The sequence below is a fragment of the Staurois parvus genome, unplaced genomic scaffold, assembly GCF_062004578.1.
Source record: "Staurois parvus isolate SC_StPar_1 unplaced genomic scaffold, SC_StPar_1.0 ptg001545l, whole genome shotgun sequence".
Taxonomy (NCBI): Eukaryota; Metazoa; Chordata; class Amphibia; order Anura; family Ranidae; genus Staurois; species Staurois parvus.
Genome location: NW_028319341.1, coordinates 189877 through 210401, shown reverse-complemented (window position 1 = coordinate 210401; position 20525 = coordinate 189877). Strand labels below are relative to the sequence as shown.

At 39.6% G+C, this 20525-nt stretch overlaps 1 protein-coding gene across 1 annotated transcript in view; it reads left to right on the top strand.

The window, feature by feature from the left end:
- LOC149435313 (prostatic acid phosphatase-like) overlaps positions 1-20525 on the top strand; it is a 65432-nt gene that overhangs the window by 22536 nt on the left and 22371 nt on the right. Inside the window, exons 2-6 of the mRNA XM_089662799.1 lie at positions 992-1087; positions 5136-5222; positions 10661-10813; positions 15940-16038; positions 17044-17151. Of these exons, the coding sequence (XP_089518925.1) occupies positions 992-1087; positions 5136-5222; positions 10661-10813; positions 15940-16038; positions 17044-17151 (543 nt within the window). The remainder of the gene's footprint in view (positions 1-991; positions 1088-5135; positions 5223-10660; positions 10814-15939; positions 16039-17043; positions 17152-20525) is intronic.

Here is a 20525-nt window from a genome sequence, read left to right as displayed (position 1 = left end):
TTTCAGAGGCGTCTTTCTCCATCACTTGATTTTCAAACATACTTGCGTCCATCTCTATCCAGTTTGCAATAAGCTGTTTTATTAACAGCGTAATTTCAGGTCTGAATCCTGCCATCAAGGTTTGGATATGTATAGTACCCATTTCTGCACTAGCGATATCCACCCCAGCTTCTTCCTTCCAAACTTTTCTAAATTTTTTCACATACTCTGTCACTGTATCTTTTGTTCCTTGCTTACAAGCAACAGTAGTTTCTAACGATTTCCTACTTTTCCATATTCGCTCCATCTCGGCTGTCACCTCCTCCCATACCTTTTTCTGAGTGTCTTCCTTCAGCCATACATGAGTGTTCTATTCCAGAGCAGTCCCACTGCATGGACAAGGCAAAATGCCTTGTCTCCTATGTACCCGATTCACACCACTGCATTGCAGTGGTTGTGGGCACAATATTCTTATAAAAAGGACTTCATTCAGTACTTTTTATCAGCGCAGTGCGGTGAGAGGTGCCACGTGACTGACGATCTGCCGAGCTAAGTGCATCACCGCTGTGCTGAGCTCAGCTGGATCACACTGCTTGCCAGCAGCTTGTGTGAATCAGCCCTAACACCCTTCTCCTCCCTCCGTTCTAAGCTGAGCTGGGTGCGAGGATGGAGAGAGAGATCAGTGCAGCAGCTCCAGCTTTCCATTCTGTGAGAACAGAGAGCTGGAGCTGCATGCTCCCCTTTTGTGCTTGTACCCCTTTTTAATTAAATTAAAGTTGCCTTAACTCGTTGTGAATTTTTCCCATTATGTCTGGGAGTCCAGACATAATGTCCTGTTGCCTTATGTCAGTAAGAGAAGCCTATTAGCTTTATACTGGAATGGGCAGCAGGTACCAGAAAAGTGTCTTAAGTGCTTTATTGAATTCCCTGACATTTCTTTACCAGCCCTTGATAATGAAGTAAAGTCTTTCCACCTTAGTGCTGATTTGTTTTTACTTTTTCTCTTTGTTAGTTGTTCCGCCATGGTGACAGAAGTCCAGCTGATACCTATCCTAACGACAAGTATAAGGAAGATTCTTGGCCTGATGGGTTTGGACAACTCACGCAGGTATGACCTAAACAGGTTATTTTGTCATGGGTTTTATATGCCATTTTATAAATATTTTATCTACACTATATTTTGGAGTAATGTGTTAAAACTAAAGTTTTTGACCAATTGCCTATTTTAACAACTGTTAAAGTGTTACTAAACCCACAACAGTAATATCGGTCTTTATATGCAGTAAAGCATACTTGTTATACGCACTGTGGAACCTAAGGGGTTAATCCTCTGCATTGTTTAAAAAGGCTGTTTGATCCTGTCTTCTCTGATTCTCCCCTTCTTCCAGTGTCCCCCTCTTATCTTCTGATAAGGCATATTTTGTGGAGACACTCTGCACATGCTCAGTTTGGTGTGTATTGCTAGAGAGGGTTTTTTTTTCTTGGGAGAGTGCATGTGATCATCACAGGGCCAATCAGCATTGTCCAGACAGAGCTTAGGGGTCCTGCATCCTCCTAGAGCAGAAAGAAAACTCCTCCTACAAGCTTTAACCAGGGCTCTGCTGGACACTGATAGAAGTCACAAGACTGCTCTAACTGCTGATGAGAAAAGGTATTTAGCAGTTTATATTTACTAAAACAATTGCATGTCCATGTTCTGTGTACTGTGGGAGACCAGATATAGTGAATGCAGGTCCCTGGGTTTAGTAACACTTTAACCAACAAAAACAAACAAATGAACCATGAACACCTACCATCATACCTGCAATTGAAATAAACGTGTGTGTGTATGTGTATATAGACAGCTTTAAGCAATATGCTTAAAGTGAAGCACATACACAGCCAACATAGTGAAATAGCACAGAGTTAACCCTTTGATCGCCCCAGATGTTAGCCCCTTCCTGCCCAGTGCCATTAGTACAGTGTCAGTGCTTTTTAGTAGCACTGATCACTGTATTGGTGTCACTGGGGATGTCAGTGACACAAAGTCAGTTTCCCCACTGTCAGAATGCCCACCGCAGTCCTGTAGTCCCGCTATAAGTCTCTGATCACTGTCATTACTAGCAGAATACATTTTGGCCCAAATTTATGACGAAATTTGATTTTTTTATTTTTTTACTGGACATGTTTAATAGCAAAAAGTCAAAAATATTTTTTTTTCCTCAAAATTGTTGGTCTTTTTTTGTTTATAGCGCAATAAATAAAAAACACACAGGCGATCAAATACCAGCAAAAGAAAGCTCTATTTGTGGGAAAAAAAGGAAGTAAATTTAATTTGGGAGATGTGTTGCATGACCACGCAATTGTCAGTTAAATTAATGCAGTGCCCTGGATAAGGGTGGCAAAAGCGCACCCATGTGAAAGGGGCATTATATGACAGCCTTTTACTAATTTCCACTTTTCACTTTTGTAAGGTAGGCAACCCAGCTAGGATCCTAAAAGTTATATTTTTTCACACATATCATTATAGGAATTTATACTTCAATTCTTTCCTCATTTTAAACAGATTGACCAAAACAGTGAATATACTGTATGTAAAGTCAAAACTTTTTTTTTGGGTGCATTCACGTCAGTGAATGTATTTGCACTCCAATTAGACGTGAGAACCCTAGCAGGGGTTCCCACAATTACTGCAAGAGGCAGCCCCATTAAAAGCAATGGGAGACTGTTGACCTAAGTGGCTAACCGTGGCCACTTGCATGCAATTTCACATGCAGCAATCATGTGAGTGACACAGACTGCTTGGGGCCTTAACAAATGCCCTACTGTATTCAAAACATGTTTTGGCTATACATTCACATAAAGCTTTCTATGGAACAAAATAGTGTGGCATCACCACTTTCTTTCTGTAGCTGGAAAGTGTTACAGCAGCTCATCCATGTCATTGTGGTAGTGCTCCACTGAGCAGACATTGGGGGTTATTTATTAAAACTGGAAAGTGCAATATCTGGTGCAGATCTGCATAGGAACCAATCAGCTTCCAGGTTTTATTACCAAAGCTTAACTGAACAAGCTGATGTTAGAAGCTGATTGGCTACCATGCACAACTGTACCAGATTCTGCAGTGCTCCAGTTTTAGTAAATCTAACCCATTGCTTCATAAGGCAAAGAGTAATATGCAAAGTACAGAAACTCACAATAATCATTTTATTCATTCTTTTTAATAATATATCATCACAAGACATTTTAGTTAAAAGTGTATTTTAGTAAAATATCTTAGTAAAAAGTGTACAACGTCTTTAAGTTTAGCTAAAGTTAAAAACAAAGTCAATCCACTCTTAAGAAATGTTCAGTGTATGAAGTTGCTCACACTAGGTCTTCAATATCACAGACTTGTAATGTTATTATTATTATTATACAGTATTTATATAGCGCCGAAAAGTTTGCTCAGCACTGTACATTATAGTGGGGGACAGTACATGAGGCAATACAGTAAGAATACAATACACGAGGGGTTTGAGGGCCCTACTCCTTGGAGCTTACACTTCATTCATGACTTTAGGTAAAACTAATTATTTTTATTTTTTTATAGAGGAATAGCATGGCTTAGCATAAAAGGTTTTTGATTGCTGATTTTTTTGTTTTCCAAGGAAACATGAGACATGAGAAGTGAAGGAAATATACAGGTTCTTCTGACTGTCTGGTTTCCATGCTAACCCAATGCTTTCAGTGATTTCTAAAGCCTTGAACATAAATATGAGAATATTGGATGAAAAATACCGCTTTTGCAGCGATCATCTGATAATTTGATCATTGGTACACAGCTTTGGAGAGCCGATCACGACAGTTCGTGCGAAAATATCCGACAAGCTCTAAAATTTTCTGATAACGATAAGCAATTTTTGTTTAATAAGTATAGTATTTATCTGTAAAAAATCGAGTGACCAAAACCACACATGCTCAGAATCTAAAGAATACATTACAGTACATTATATCATCGTAGGATGTTGTACTCTGTCTTACGAGAATTTTTGGAACTTCATTTTTGCAAAAAAATCGGACTATCAATCATTCTTTCGATATTCTCATTGTGTGTACTAGGCTTTAGGCATCCGTTTACATCCGCCTACCTCCTAGTCCGAGATTTCATCCTTTTTAATTTTTTCCGGACCTAAATATGATGGAGGTAGCCTGGTGTAAACAGACACAAGTCCATGTACATCTGGCCACCCAAAGAGCATCACAGGTCCGCCACAGTCCACTGTCAAAATGTGAACCAAAACTGAATGGGCACAAAAATATCGGACTATCAATCATTCTTTCGATATTCTCATTGTGTGTACTAGGCTTTAGGCACCTTTAGCATGGGCTTTCCTATCAGGTCTGCCTGTCAGTTTTTCAGGCAGACCTGACTGGAATCTCCATGCAGGTCTACGGGCAAATGGAACTAAAAGGACTTGCATCCGTTTACATCCGCCTACCTCCTATTCCGAGATTTCATCCTTTTTAATTTTTTCCGGACCTAAATATGATGGAGGTAGCCTGGTGTAAACAGACACAAGTCCATGTACATCTGGCCACCCAAAGAGCATCACAGGTCCGCCACAGTCCACTGTCAAAATGTGAACCAAAACTGAATGGGCACAGGTGTCACAAAAGTGACATCCATCATGTTCTACTTCAATTTAGCAGTGATGTGCTCACGGACTTCCTACTGAACGGAGTGAAACACCCACATGTGAAAGAAGCCTAACTCACTGTCCTGTAAGAAGTAAGCAGATTAGGAGTCCTACGTTTACTTGCTGCATGTTTGTTCCAGGACAGTGACTAATAAAACATTCAAGTCCTTGGACCAGGGTAGTCAATTAGGATTTTCAGAATCAGGCCAGCAATGACAGTTTACATGTTTCTCACAGTTCAGGTTCCTTGATTGCGTCATCTAAAGATGCAGTGTAGGTTTAATCCACAAAGCTAACACACCAAGGTAAGGTTGTCATGTTATTTTTTTTTCTTTTATAAATACTACAATCCTGCTTTATGGACAGTATTAAAATGTCATAGTGTGACCTTTACCAAGTGATAGCAATAAGTCAACAGAATAAAAACAGCATGGCCTGAAAATAATAAAATAACACACACTGATTTTTTTCATGAAAACTTCTTGTGTATTTCAACAGCTAGGAATGCAGCAACATTTTGAACTGGGACAATACCTGAAAAAGAGATATGCCGGGTTTCTAAATGAAACGTACAACAGACATGAGGTAAACCTGTTAACTAACTTTTCTCTCTACCAGCAACTAGGGTTAAAGCTGAATGGAAGGCACAGACATTGATATACAGTGTGATAGACATTGTAAAAGCAATCTCCATTTCTTTTCACACCAGTGTCTAATAGGTGTCTAAATATGACTACAATTCAACAAGTCCCAGAAAAGACCCACTTTTGGCAATGTAATAGACCTGGTCAGATGCCACCCCCCTTCTCTGCAAAACGCCTGCCTATCAAGACACTTGTGCTGAGGGGTGTGGCTGTTATTCAGCTCTGCAAGCACAGGGCCCTGCAGTGTGAGGGCAGGAAGAAGCATTTTTGCTGCGCGTAAAAGCTATTTTTATGCATTTCCAAGCAAAAAAAAATAGAAGTACAAATGTCATTTTGCATAGTGCTGGGTTTAACAGAGCATATTGAATAGTTTTATTGTGCAGGCTGTAACATGCTGAGTATAAATTTTATTAGTATTATACAGAATTTATATAACACCAACAGTGTGTTCTGTGCTTTACAATATAAAGGCAGACAGTATAGTTACAATACAAATCAATATGTGTCACATGACCCTAAAGAGGGAGGGTCATGTGATACAAAAGGAAATATACATGGAAATAAGCTTGTGCAGAAAGCAAAAAGATATTACTTAGAAGCAGGATAGTCTCTAAAGTGATGGGTTATCAGGAGTGCCTAAAGGTGAATAGAGATGGAGAGAGTAGGAGATAGTTAGACAGATTGGGGTAAGAAGTTCCAAAGGATGGGAGAGGCTCTGGAAGTCCTAGAAACGAGCATGGGAGGAGGTGACGAGGGAGCTAGAGAGTAGGAGGTCTTGTGAGGACTGAAGAGAACGGTTTGGTTGGTAGCTTGAGACTAGGTTAGTGATGTAGCTGGGGCACAGATTTGGGTGACTTTGCAAGTTGTTGTTTGTACTCTGAATTTTATTTGTTGGGTAAGCAGAGGCCTGTGAAAGGATCAGCAGAGAGGGGTAACATTTATGGTGGACTGAAGGGGGAATAGTCTATACAAAGGTAAGCCAATGAGGAGGAAGTTGCAGTAGTCGGTGAGAGATAACCAGGGAGTTAATTAGAAGCATTGTGGCATCATTGGTTAAGAAGGGGTGTGATTTGGAGATGTTGAGGTGGCATGATTTAGATAGCGATTGGATGTGGGGCCGAAAGGACTGATAGTTGTGCCATCAATCTCAACAGAGTCATGTCAAGTGGGGGAGGAAACATTCTGAGCTGTTTCAATAAATTGAGTTTCAGAAAGTGATGTGACATCCATAATAACCACTTGCTCCCTAGAGGATTTACCCCCCCCCCCCCCATGACCAGGCCATTTATTGCTATTTGGCACTGCACTCTTTCTACTGGTAACTGCGTAGTCGTGCAACACTGTACCAAAATGAAATTGATATCCTTTCTTTTCACTCGAATAGAGCTTTCTTGTGGTGGTATTTGATCACCACTGGGTTTTTTATTTTTTGTGATATAAATGAAAAAAGGCCTAAAATTTTGAAAAAAACAATATTTTCTACTTTCAATTCTAGAAAATATCCAGTAAACTCAAAGTTAGTCATAAATTTAGGCCAAAATGTATTCTGCTACATGTCTTTGTTAAAAAAAATCCCAATGTGTGTATATCAATTTGTGTGAAAGTTATAGCATCTACAATGTATGGTATATACAGTATATTGGAATTTACGCAGCTTTTACTTTCTGACTGCCACATTTCTTGAGGTGCTAAAATGCCAGGGCAGTACAAAGATCCCCCAAATGACCCCTTTTTGGAGAGTAGACACCCCAAGGATTTTGCTGAGAGGCTTCTTGAGTCCATGGAAGATTTCATTTTTGCCACAAATTTTTGGAAAATTACAAAAAATTATTTTTTATTTACACAACGTTGTCAGTTAAATGATATATTGCTCACGCATGCCATCTGTGTATGTAGAATAATACCCCAAAACACATTCTGCTACTACTCCTGAGTATGGGGATACCACACGTGAGAGGCTTTTTGGCAGTCTAGCTACATACAGGCCCCCAAAATCCAATGACCACCTTCAGGGCATATTTCCTCATGTCACTTCCTCACTACCTATCACAGTTTCGTAGGCCCTAAAATGCCAGGATAGTACAAACAACCCCCCAAATAACCACTTTTTGGAAAGTAGACAACCAAAGAAATTTGATAAGAGGTATGGTGAGTATTTTTCAGATATAATTTTTGTTACAGCGTTTTTTTTAAAAAAAAAGGAAAAGAAAAAAATATATTTTCTTTTTTTGTTTCTTCATTTTCCAAAAACTTGTGGCAACAAATGAGATCTGCAAAATACTCACCATGCCTCTTAGCAAATATTTTGGAGTGTCTACTTTCCAAAAAGGGGTCATTTGAGGGGTTGCCTCTACTATCCAGGACATTAGAAGCTTATGACACGCTTCACTCACTCTTCTAACCTCTTGAAGACCAAGCCTTTTTTCACACTTTTTGTTTACATGAAAAAAACAGTTTTTTTTGCAACAAAATTACTTTCAATCCGCAAACATTATATATTATTTTAAAGCAGAGGCCCTAAAGAATAAAACAGTGGTTGTCGCAATTTTTTGTCACACAGTATTTGAGCAGAGATTTTTCAAAGCAAATTTTTGGGAAAAAATACACTTGGGAACAAATCCTGCAGCTAGCATCCATTTTGTTGGGCGGGCAGGCAGAAAGTGGTTAAAGTAAAACATTTATAGGTAAACATTTTTTCATTTTGGATAGAGTAAGGGAGGGTTATAACACCTGTTTATTTTTTGCCATCTTTGTCCCATTGATTTACCTTCACTTCCTGACCCATAGCCAAAACAGGAAGTGAGAAAATCTCAGCAAATTAACCACTTGCCTTGTGCTGCATAGCAGAAATACTGCTACAGGGTGGCAGAGCTGCTCAAAATTTGCATTTCCAGGTAGGCGGTGCCCCGCGCCCGTTGCTCTACATGTGGCGCTATTGGTGGCTGGAGATGTCAATCATCGGGTCCCGGATGGTGATTCCCGGCCGTCACTCGGCAATCGTCAGGGAAAGCTAAACAACACAGGTCTCTCTCCTGTCAGCATGGACATGCTGATTTGTATCTCTCTGCACAGAGAGATAGATACAAAACAGCATGTTTCCCTAGTAAAACACACATAGCACACAGATAACCCTTTGATCTCACCAGATGTTATCCCCTTCTTGCCCGTGCCATTAGTACAGTGGCAGTGGTTTTTATTAGCACTGATAACTCTATTAGTGTCATTGGAATGTCAGTGGCAGTTAGTCAGTTTCCCCCCCACCGTCAGAATGCCCGCGGCAGTCCTGCAGTCACGCTATAAGTCGCTGATCGCTGCCATTGCTATTATTAAAAAAAAATGAAAATTCCAGTATAGATACTTCCATTTGTAGACACAATAACTTTCACATAAACCAAATAATTTACATGCATTGGGATTTTTGTTTTTTGCAAACACATGTAGCAGAATACATTTTGGCCAAAATGTATGAAGAAATTTGATTTTTAAAACATTTTTATTGGATATGTTTTATAGCAAAAAGTTAAAAATATTTTGTTTTTAGTTTTTTTTTTTCAAAATTGTGGGTCTTTTTTTCCTTACAGCGCAAAAAATAAAAACCACAGAGGTAATCAAATACTACCAAAAGAAAGCTCTATTTGTGGGGAAAAAATTTACATAAATGTTATTCATTTACAGAGTTGCATGACCACGTAATTGTCAGTTAAAATAATGCAGCACCTTTTCACAAAATGGCCTGGTCAAGAAGAGGGGAAAATCCTCTGGAGGGTAAGTGGTTAAGGGAATTCCTTGGGGACCCACAGGTCATCAGAACTAGTGTGCCTATTGGAACATTTCTTTTTATTATTTTTCTAAGGACTACCTAAATTTTGAGGTTTCTTTTACTTGCAATTTCAATGATTATGGTAAACAGGACAAATAGAGAGGCGGATTCTCCCTAATGGGGGCACAGACAGTAATAAAACCTGGCATGTGTTCTAATTCCTCTTCACTCCATCCAAAGCTAAAAAAAAAAAAAAGTTTTGCCTTTAGTTATACTTTAATACAGTATGTCTGTTAGTAAATTAGTGATATGTGAGGAGACTGGTGGGGAGACCTGAGGAACAGAAAGAGTTTGGTGTAATTGGCACAGAAATAAGGTGCTGAATGTAACGAGGTGTAAGATGCACTGTTCTGTGCATATAGGATGCATGGTGACTAGGGGCAGACTGACCATTTGGAAACTCGGGCACTGCCCAAGGGCCCTGGGTCAGTAGGGGGCCTCATGAGATGCCCCTGGTACCTTTTTCATAGGCTTTTTTGAGTTTGGGCAAGGACACAGGGGCCCCATGATCCCCTATTTCCCGGGGGCCCCATGAGTTGTCAGTCCGCCCCTGATGGTGACTGTAACAGTGTGCATGATATGGAATAGTAAGTGTGTCTGATGTGCATGTTGCTGTGTGCTGAGTGTAAGTGGGTGCATGATATGAAATGTTGAGTACATTTTAGTGACTGATGTGGTGTGCCGAGTCTAATGAGGTACATAGTGGATATGTTATATGTACATGTTGAGGGTAGGTTGTGCTTTCTGATTCTCACCCTGTCTGCACAAACTCAATTCACAGCTGACCTGAAATATCCACTCTCCATTGCTCTCTTGAAATCAGTGGTATTGTACACGAATTGGCTTGCTTCAGAATGGGGGTACATATTATGCTGGTGGCTAATGGGCACTGTCTATAAAGCACCCCATATCCTTTTCACCCAACTAATTATTCTCTCAGGTTGACATGTCTGTGTAATATACTGTTATATGCTGTTGCTTTGGGAGTGTTATTGTGCTGTAGACTCTGAAAGGTTTGTCACTGTTTAACAGCACCCTTTAAAAACACACATATATGTCCTTGCACACAATCGACTGTATGAGCTTTAGACTTCACTTTTTGTATACACTTAGATCCCTGATTCTATTTTGATAACTTTCTAACCAACAAAAAAAAAGAATGGGTTCCAGTTCTGGCCAGGACCCTAAATATTAAAAAAATGTGCTTCTTCATAAACAAATAGAAGAATGTTGTCTTGAACATGGTAAGACCATATAGGTCCTTAAAAGTTTAAAACCTGATGTTTTTTCTGCCCATCACCAAATCCAAAATGCAAAAATGAAGGAAAATCATCTTATTTATTAATACGTTTTGTTTTTTTTCCCTGAAGTTTCGCTTTTAAGGGCTTCAAGTTAGCTGACTTTGCTGTGCTTGTAGGTTAGTAAGCCTGTGGTAGCTTCTTTAGGAACTGATATGAAATGTTCTGTATAGTCCATATATCTTTGTCGAATATCTTTGTGCTAAAAAGACAGATGATAATAACAATAATAATACTATTATAAAAAAATTTGTACCATAGGTTTTTGTGAGAAGCACAGATATGGATCGTACATTAATGAGCGCCCAAGCTAATCTTGCTGGTTTGTTCCCACCTACTGGCAGGCAAGTCTGGAATACTACCATTGCCTGGCAACCAATACCTGTTCATACAATTCCTATATCACAGGATAATGTGAGTAATGATTTATATAAACTTTAATATTTTGTTTGCTACATTATTTTACTGCTTTTAATAGTGATCCATTTGCAGAGTACTAGTGGAGAGACCATTTATTCACCATGCTCAGAGGTAGGCACAGGCACTTCTAACTACCAGGGTTCTTGGAGACACCTAGTATCTTGTTTGTGCTGAAGATCACGCTGGACTCACTGGATCAGTCACTGGTCATAGATGGCTGGTTTTGTGGGTGGGTAGAGAGATGTTCCTCTAGTCAGTTTTGTCCAATGGTGGATACTGGCAGTAAACCCTCTTAGGGTTTACCGTCAGTATCCACCATTGGGCACAACTGACTGGAGGGACATCTCCCTACTGCTGCCTTTCTGGTATGGCCTTAACGTTGTTTCCACAGACTTGGAATAATAGGAAAGAAGGAGTGCCCAATGTCCAAAAGAATGCAATATTGATGGTAGATTAAAAGGCATTTATTGAAAATAACAACAGGTATATCAAGCCAACACGTGTTTGGAAAAAGGACTCTCCCTTCTTCAGGGCTATTGGACAAGTATGAAAAATACACAGAAAAAACAGATATATGAAAAAAACAGGTAAATATATTAAAAAAAACAAAAAAAACCACAAGAACGTTATGTACAAACAGGTAATCCCAAGATAAAATATGTTTTACGATTACAAAAAAAATATATTGAGAGTAGAATAATCAGAATCATGATTACTATTATTGTTGGTATCACTATTACTAAAATTAATATTTTTATTTTATTTTTATCGTGTTTATTGGCACATAACTCCCTTTTTTGGCTTAATGATTACTATTATTATTACAGTTATTATTATTAGTATTAATGCCATCTTAGCCTCTGTTTGATATTCAACTGCCATGATTTGAGCAGTTATGACAATGGCCAACACTATTGAATTTCACCATATTAGCTCACAAGTAATATCAGCACTTGATTGAAATATGACAATGGCCAATTGATGGTTTGACAGTTTGGTTGAGAGTATAAGAAATGTGACAGTTACATTCCCGGAACGTGCTTGGAATGTAACTGATTTTGTACTCTATGTGTCCTGTTCATACCACAATACTAGTATCATGTGCAGATTGTTTCCTGCGCATGAATCTACAAGGTGTATAAAAATCATTAAGGTCTCATTCACACCATATGTGCAGAAAAATTGAAAACTGATGTGCAGATTTCACTTGCAGAACCATCAGTTTACAATCAATTTTCATGTTCACTTCAATGTGTTTTATAGACATTGCAGATTCTTGCAGAGAAAAATATGATTTTTACATGTAGGAGAGAAATGTCAGAATTGGCCTGGTAGGGAACTAGTTACTTATGATAAAAGTGTCCGGTCTAGTTTGAAAAGCAGGACATCAAGGAAAAAGTAAGGAAGGAGGGATGCACTGTAAATCTCACTTGAGTTAAACAAGTAGATGTAAAACAGTGTCCAGGTTTCACTGTCGCTATGCATCTAGTGACCATTTGTATGGCCACACACACCCATTGCTGGAGCTGATGTGTAGAAGGTTGAACTCCGTTCTCAAGGGGCACATAAGTAGACCAAGAGATGCTGGATCTAAGGCATGGTTACTATAGAAGAGCACCAATTGTAGATAAAGTGACTGCTACTCAGGCTAAAGCATGAGGTGGAAGGTGCTGGGGAAGCCTTTATAGTGGTTGTAAGCCCTTATATATACTTAGTGAAGTGACTAGCCGCAGGTGGTATACAGCGATTAAACAAATCCTCCTACATAGGTTGTGCCTGTTTATCTGCAGTCTTCTCTTCTCTACATCCACTCAAAATGTATAAAGCTTATCTGAGAGTTCAAACAAGGGGATGGAGAGCTGAATTTACACACTGCAGAGCTCAGTAAGATGAGCTCTGAGAGTTGATTGGAGGGAAGAGACACACTCCCCTCCACGCAGCTCACAGGAACAGAACTGAGGCTGTCAATTTGCTTGGTGGATCCTCCTGGTCATTTTTCTTGGTGTGAGGAGAACTTGTCAGAAGTGATTTGCACTATAGAGGGATATGATTTTTTCATATTTCATGTTTGAGGTTTACAGTAATGGGATTGGGAATACTGCTGAGCTTTATTGCATGCTTATGACTGTAGTGGCATTATTAATCACTGGCAGTATCAGTAATTAGTGGCTGGAGTGTTTGATGTGAGCAGATGACAGCACTTTTTACATATTGGATCCATGTGCAAGCCAAAATATGCAAATGGAGAGAGTGAGAAAAAAAAGATGCTATGTCTGGCTAGAATAACTTCCATTTGTATGAGGACAGACAACTTTGGATAGAACGGTGTTTGTATGTATGATATGATGAATGTATATACTCAGGACCGGTGCTTCCATTAGGCAAATTAGACGGTCGCCTAGGGCACACAGCCATCTAGGGGCACCTGGACGCAGCACAGGCCGGAATTCTCTTTGTGTGGGATGCCGCCACGTCATGAATGAAACTCCAACTGAGGGGAGAAGCGGTAGAGAGGAGGAAGAAAGGACAGAGGAAGATGCCGGGTGTCTGGGACCAGTGTAGCAGCTGAGCTGCCGCTCCTTCCAATGTTCCTCTCAGACTCTGTCCCTTACTGCAAGCCAGCTGGCGGCTGCTAAACACTTTGGCGTTCCAGCCCTTCTCTTCTCATTCATCAGTGGAGGCGGAGCTGCACCTTCGGAGGAAGGTAATGTCTGATTCTGATGTCTCATGTCTGTGTGAGTGTGACCAAGCTGGCAATCCATCACATTTGCAATGTGTTAGTAAGTGATGACATCATAACAATCCCAAAGCCTGCTCTTCTAGTGCCTGCTGGGCCTGCTGATCTGTGCGTGTGGGCTGGACTGCCTGCTGTCACAGCATTTTATCTCCCCCCATTACCTTGGGGAATTCCAGCCTGGGATCTGTCAGAGTGTGGATCCATCATCCTCCACTCACTGCAACTGTCATCCTGCCACTGCCAGCCACAGATACAGTCCGTCCGTGACACTGATTGTGTCTTTAATATTGATGCTGGTGGCATCTTATAGCACTTATTTTTCCAAATCAAAAGAAATTTAGCAATTTTATGTTTTGGTGATTTATTATTTTCTACTGGTTTTAATATTCTTTATTTATTTATTTATTGGGGGGGGATGCAAGTAGCTAGTCTTGCCTAGAGCGCAAAATAGTCTAGCACCGGCCCTGTATATACTGTACACACTGCTTGCTGTTTATATCAGTACTTACATCTTCAGAGGATCTGGATACAAGGTTTTATGTGTAACATTAATTTACAACTAATATAATTGCTACATCTAAACTGCTACAATATGCATGCATAATTGTCACTTCCAAATGACAGTTTAGGTAAAGAGGAAGTGACCCTAAAGGTATTAAGACCATATCTGGCCATGTCTGCTCTGATCAGCATGGGATCTGCAAACTGATCACCTACTAAATAGGAGTAAAATAGTACGCATGTCACTTTTGTGACGGTCATATCCTTTCTGTTTTGCTCTCTGCTCTCCCATAGCTCAACAGACATATTTTAGGTCTATTGCTAGGCAGATGTCTGAAAAAATAGAAAAAAAAGTAGACTTTATATTTTTTTCACACCTAGATTGACTCAGAAGTAATTAGATGTGAACAGGTGCACATCCATTTATATCCAGGGGCGGACTGACCATTCAGAAACTGCCCGAGGGCCTGGGGTCAGTAAGGGGCCCCATGAGATGCCCCTGATACCTTTCATAGGCTTTTTTGGGCGTGGTTTGAGTGTGGGTGAGGACACAGGGGCCCCATGATCCCCTATTGCCCGGGGGCCCCATGAGTTGTCAGTCCGCCCCTGTTTATATCCTCCTGCCTATACACTAACATGGAGATTTTGATCAGACCTGCTTAAACTGACAGACAGATCTGATCAGACCACCCGTGTTAATGGTACATTAAATTCACAGAAACAAGTGGTTATGCCCTTTTGTGTGGGTGATGCCAGGCTGACTGTGCTTCTTAGAACAGATATGTCCATTTTTATGGTATATAATGAGGAATAGATACATATATAGATTTGTGAAGTGCAATATATAATCTTTTCTTTCTTGTCTACAATGTATTTTTTTGGGAGGCCCTCTTCATAAAAATTAATTATCTATATCAGAGCAACCTAAATGCAATGGTGTATAATAAAGTGGTAGTGAACCACGGCATTTAAAAAACAAGCACATTATGAAATACTTTCCTTAGAACTAAGTCGTCCAGTGGTGTGCTGTCACCACTGACATGGCTTCAATCTTAACCTGGTCTTCCTTTCGGATTTGCTGGCTCCAGTCCTTTGAATGTCTTAGCAGCGATGACGTCACTCCTGCACATGCACATGGGAGTCGCGGTTTACGGCACAGAGTTCTGGAGGGACAGCACGATATGCTGTCCCTTCAGAGCGCATGCGTCGGTGATATCACCGACTGTATGTAGTGTGAATATCCCCTAAACACCACAAGTTTATGAGATATTCACTGTACCTACAGGTAAGCTTTATTATAGGCTTACCTGTAGGTACAAGTTTAGAAAAGGAGTTTACTACCACTTTAAATGTACCTCCATGCCCATGGTCTAGAGATTATGTTCTTTAAAGCTCCAGTACTGGTACACTTTTCCCCCTCCTATTCACTCTGCAGAAGGGCAGTTGGCAAGCCAAGGCTCAAGACTATTATGGACCAACTTCTCTTGGCTACCTACAAGCACCACAACTTTAAGACAAGGATGTCTGTATCAGTGAAATTGGAGATAAGCATTACGAACATCCTTACCCTGTCCTGAGCCGGGAAACTATCCCTTATTGCAGTGGCCTAATCAAAATAACATTCAATATAGAACATTAAACAACATATATATTGTGGAAGCACCTACTTATATGTATCTGGTTACACTGCTTGGCAGAAAACCGTATGCAACAGTTTCAAAATCTTTTCATTGACATGATCCATTCTTAACAGACATTGTCAATTCTAAATAGCTGGTGCAAACTGATTTTCTTCATATTTATTGAATTCATATTAAAAAATATTTATACTGTATTTTCCTTGAATGTTGTGGAGAGTCTGACTTTATTATCTTGATTTCAGATGCTTTACATGTCTACGGACAACTGCCCCAAATTTGATGAACTTGTAAATGAAACTAGAAAATCAGAAATGTTTAATGAACTTACAAATCCTTATATGGTAAGATTATTGTCACTAGTAAGAAATGAAACATTATGCAACTGCTTTACTAAGCTAGTAGTAATTTTCATCCAAGCTTGTCTTTCCATCAAATAATCATGACAGTTGTCGCTCCCATGTCACATTTTTACTATTTTTTTAATTTTCATAAACCTGAAGAAGACACACGCAGATGAAAAGTACACCTTTAAAAAATGTATGCCTCTCTAACAATGTTGTGTTCATCTACAAACGTAAGAGAAATGTGTTTTTTCTTTTTTTTTTCATATTCATTTGAATTTTTAGGCTCTTAGTTTGTTTCTTTGAAAGCTCCTTCTTTACCCAGTTCAAGGACTTATCAACAATCACTTATCCCAGTGACTCGCCCCTTATTGGATTTACTGTATGCACTTGAGCCAGCAGGGGTTTTTATATATATATATATATATATATATATATATATATTTTGGGCTCCTAGCTGGTTGCTTTGATGAAAGCTCCTGTTGTCTACCTAAAGACTCATCAACAGTCACTTATACCAGAGATTTACCCCTTATGGAAGTTAAAGCTATTTTTTCACTATATACTTTTAAGTCATCAGGAAGAGCCTCGGGTAAGTTTTTTTTAGGCTCTCAGTTTGTTTCTTTGATGAAAGCTATTGTTGTTTACCTGCTTAAAAGACTCATCAACAATCACTTATTCCAATGACTCATCCCTTAGTTTTTAGAATTTTTAGATTCTTTTTGTTTTCTAGATAAAGGTTTCTGTTGTCTACCCAGTTCAATGACTTATCCCAGTGACTCACTCCTTATGGAATAGCTCACTTTTAATCAAAGTGTGCCTCAAAGCAAGCTGCTCTGCTGTGTTGTTCTCTTTTTAATTGCCTCTTTGCCTCTTTAGGGAGAAAAAAAAATAATCTGAAAGAGTTTTAAAAAAAGAAACTACAAAAGTAAAGTAGATTTGATGAGCAGCTGCATAACAGACATAATCAAATGTGTGTTTACTGCTATTTTCGTTTGGATACAGGACTTCCTGAAAACGTTATCAAAAGATACTGGCTACTCATTTGAAAAGTTAAGTGGACTGATTGGACCCTACAAGTGGTGGACAATCTATGATGCACTGCTTTGTGAAGTAAGTAAAAGTACACTGTTCCATTACACAATAAAGCTGCCCATACATTGTTCAACATTTGACCAGTGTAGTAGGGACCTGACAAACACAATCAGTGTGTGGCCTTCCCCTCTTGACAGAAGTCAAGCATTTGGATGATTTTTGTTGAATGGACGAGTTGGAAAATTTTTCTTGATCAAAATTCAATGTCCTGGCAGGGGGTGTTGGGGGAGAATTCTTCCATCCACCTCATTTCTATTGATGGGGAATCTGTTCAGCCAACTGGGTAAATGAAAAAACACTAGCAGTGTATGGCCAGCTTAACTGAAAAAGTCATGGACATAAGGACTATAAGAAGCACCTGTTGGCTTTAGTCATGATAAGACACTATGTGAAAAAAAGAGACCCTATTATCATTGAATGCCTGGAGGCTGTCTAAATTATATAGTACTAAACACCATTCACAAAGCGCAGCGTTTCTTGCACATATGAAGTGGGCACCCGGCTATGAAGCCGCAAGCTGTCACAGCCGGGTGCCCACACTGAAGATGCCGGCACTGGGGAGAGAAGACGGCCAGTGAAACCAGCCATGGTGGACACCGCTGGACCGAGGGACAGGTAAGTATCTGTATTTTAAAAGTCAACAGCTACAGTTTTTGCAGCTGCTGACTTTTTTTTTCAGCTGGAACTCCACTTTATAGTGTATCTAAGCCCAAAATATAAATAGATACAAAGCTCCTATTGTTATGTGATGGCACATATACTATCACAGATATTGACTATTCATGTACTCAGGACAATACTAGTGATCTTTATTGCCGTATTTATGTACACAATTCTGAATGATTAGTTACTTTTCACTCCCGTTTTGTAAGAATTATTTATGGAGTTTGAACAAAGACTAAAATAGAAACCCCAAAACAAAGATTTATCATATTGCAGCTTACCCATCCTTAAAGTGATTGCAAAGCTATTTTTTGTAAAAGAATAAATATGTTATAATTACCTTACTTAGTATTGTACAGAGCAGCCCCGAACCTCCTCTTCTGGGGTCCCCCATCAGTGCTGTCTGCTTCTCTTTTTCTCTGAGTGCCTCCCATAGCAAGCTGCTTACTATAGAGACACTCATGCGGGCCTACTTCTGAGCCAGGCGGTGTGCTGCGATATACACACTCAGTAGCTCTCGGCCCCACTCCCTCCTCGCAGGATTTGAATGGCTCCTGCTGCTTTCAGAGCCTCCTGTGAGAAGAGAGAGAGGGGAGAAGAACTGCTGCAGATGGGCACAGCGCTGGGTGAAGATCAGCTGGAATAAGTGGTAAAGGGGTGCTGGGATAGGCAGATTTTGAAAATTTTTTACCGTAATAAATGGACACTATGGAAACTAATCTCACAATAGGTGCAAACAAAGTAAATTATCAGCTGCTATATATCAAAATATGCTCAAAAACCTAAACAATAAACAAATATAGTGCTGAAAAAATATACAATACATGTCCAAAATGTGATATAACATAAAAAAATCAATTAAAATAAACCTATAACCAAATATAAAAGTCGAAATGTGAACATGTGACTAAAAAGTCCAATGGTGAATAAACTGAAAATGTCCACCATCCATTGAATATTGAAATTCCTGAATATTCACAAAATGTGTGCCCTTCACTGCACTTAGGAACTGCACATACCAAAATAAAAGGGAAAAATGCCCAAGCCCCCGGTCACATCTGGTGCGATTTTTGCATGCGATTTGCATGCCAGGCGACTTGCAAATCGTCTAAGTTGCACCCTATTGTCCACTATCACAGCGGTCATATCGGTGCGGTTCCAACTTGGTCGGAGCCGCACCGATTTCAAAAGTAGTGCATGCACTAATTTTGTTGCGATTTGCATAGACATCTGTGTCAGATGTCTTGTAAATCACAAAAAAATCTGCAGGTCACCCGATTTTGAAATCGTGCAACCTCACTGTAAGTTGCACGATTTCAAAATCGGGTTTGATGTGACCAGGGTGCAAAAAAAAAGAAAATGACTGCAACCACCACATTTTAAACTGAACTAAAAGCACAAATACTAACCTATGCTCCAACGGTGTGATACCAGTGCGGTCCCTCGCTGGCGCTGACATCTTCTGCCCAGTTTATTCCATCTGCCGTTCTTAGGCCATTTCGATTGGTTGGCGTGGGATGATGTCATTGCGCACAAGTGTAGGAGTGCAATCATCCCTGCACACTACCAGTGTACATTCCGCAGGGGATTGCGAACAGGCAGGTAAGTGTGTTTTATTGCACAAGAAACATTGGGGTTGATTTACTAAAACTGAAGAATGAAAAATCTGGTTCAGCTCTGCATAGAAACCAATCCATTGCCAGTTTTTTTGTTTTTTTATCAAAGCTTAATTGAACAAGCTGAAGTTAGAAACGGATTGGTTTCTATGCAGAGCTGAACCAGACATTGCACACTCCTGTTTTAGTAAATCAACCCTATTGCATGTCTCTTCTGCAGTAAAGATCCTGTCACAATTTAAATTTTTTTTGTCTTAGTTCCACTTTAGGAATTGTAAGCTGAAATATATACAGTATCTCACAAAACTGAATACAGTGATCCCTCGTTTTTCGCTGTTAATGGGGACCAGAACCTTCCGCGAAAGCTGAAAAAACGCGAAGTAGTATTTGCCCCTAGGAATTTTTGTGTATGCGGGTACTGTACAAGAATGTTTTAAATATGTAAACAGTATTCATACTTTACTCATTTAAGACAAAAATTACAACAGTACTGTACAGTATACGTATTTACTTAAACGTGTCAGTGCTAATTACAATAGGGTTAATTACAAAACCTTATACAGTAATAAACATTAATCAACATTGCTTTCTGAGAGAGGCGAAGAGTCTTGTGTTGGTGGCGGAGGAGAGGCTCTCACTTGAATTGGAGACTCAAGATACAACAAGGGAAGATGCTAAGTGAGGCTGCAATGATGCGCAGACAATCAACTCACAGGGATAAATCCACTCGTACTCTTATTGGTCAATGTCACACCGGAAACCAATCACGCGCCTTTGTGAAAGCCCGTGGTGTGTACAGTACTCTGAGTCAACTCATCTCTTTGGTTGACATGCTGGGATCCTTCTCTCTCGCGCATCAACATGAAACAACGCTCCTTTCCACAATGTGGCTGCTGACCCGCAAAGTACTGAAGCCGCAAAACATGAAGCGCGAAGTGGCGAGGGAACACTGTACACCCCTCACATTTTTGTAACTATTTTATTGTAGCTTTTTATGTGACAACACTGAAGAAATAACACTTTTCTACAATGCAAAGTAGTGAGTGTACAGCTTGTAGTGTAAATTTGCTGTCCCTTCAAAATAACTCAACACACAGCCATTAATGTCTAAAC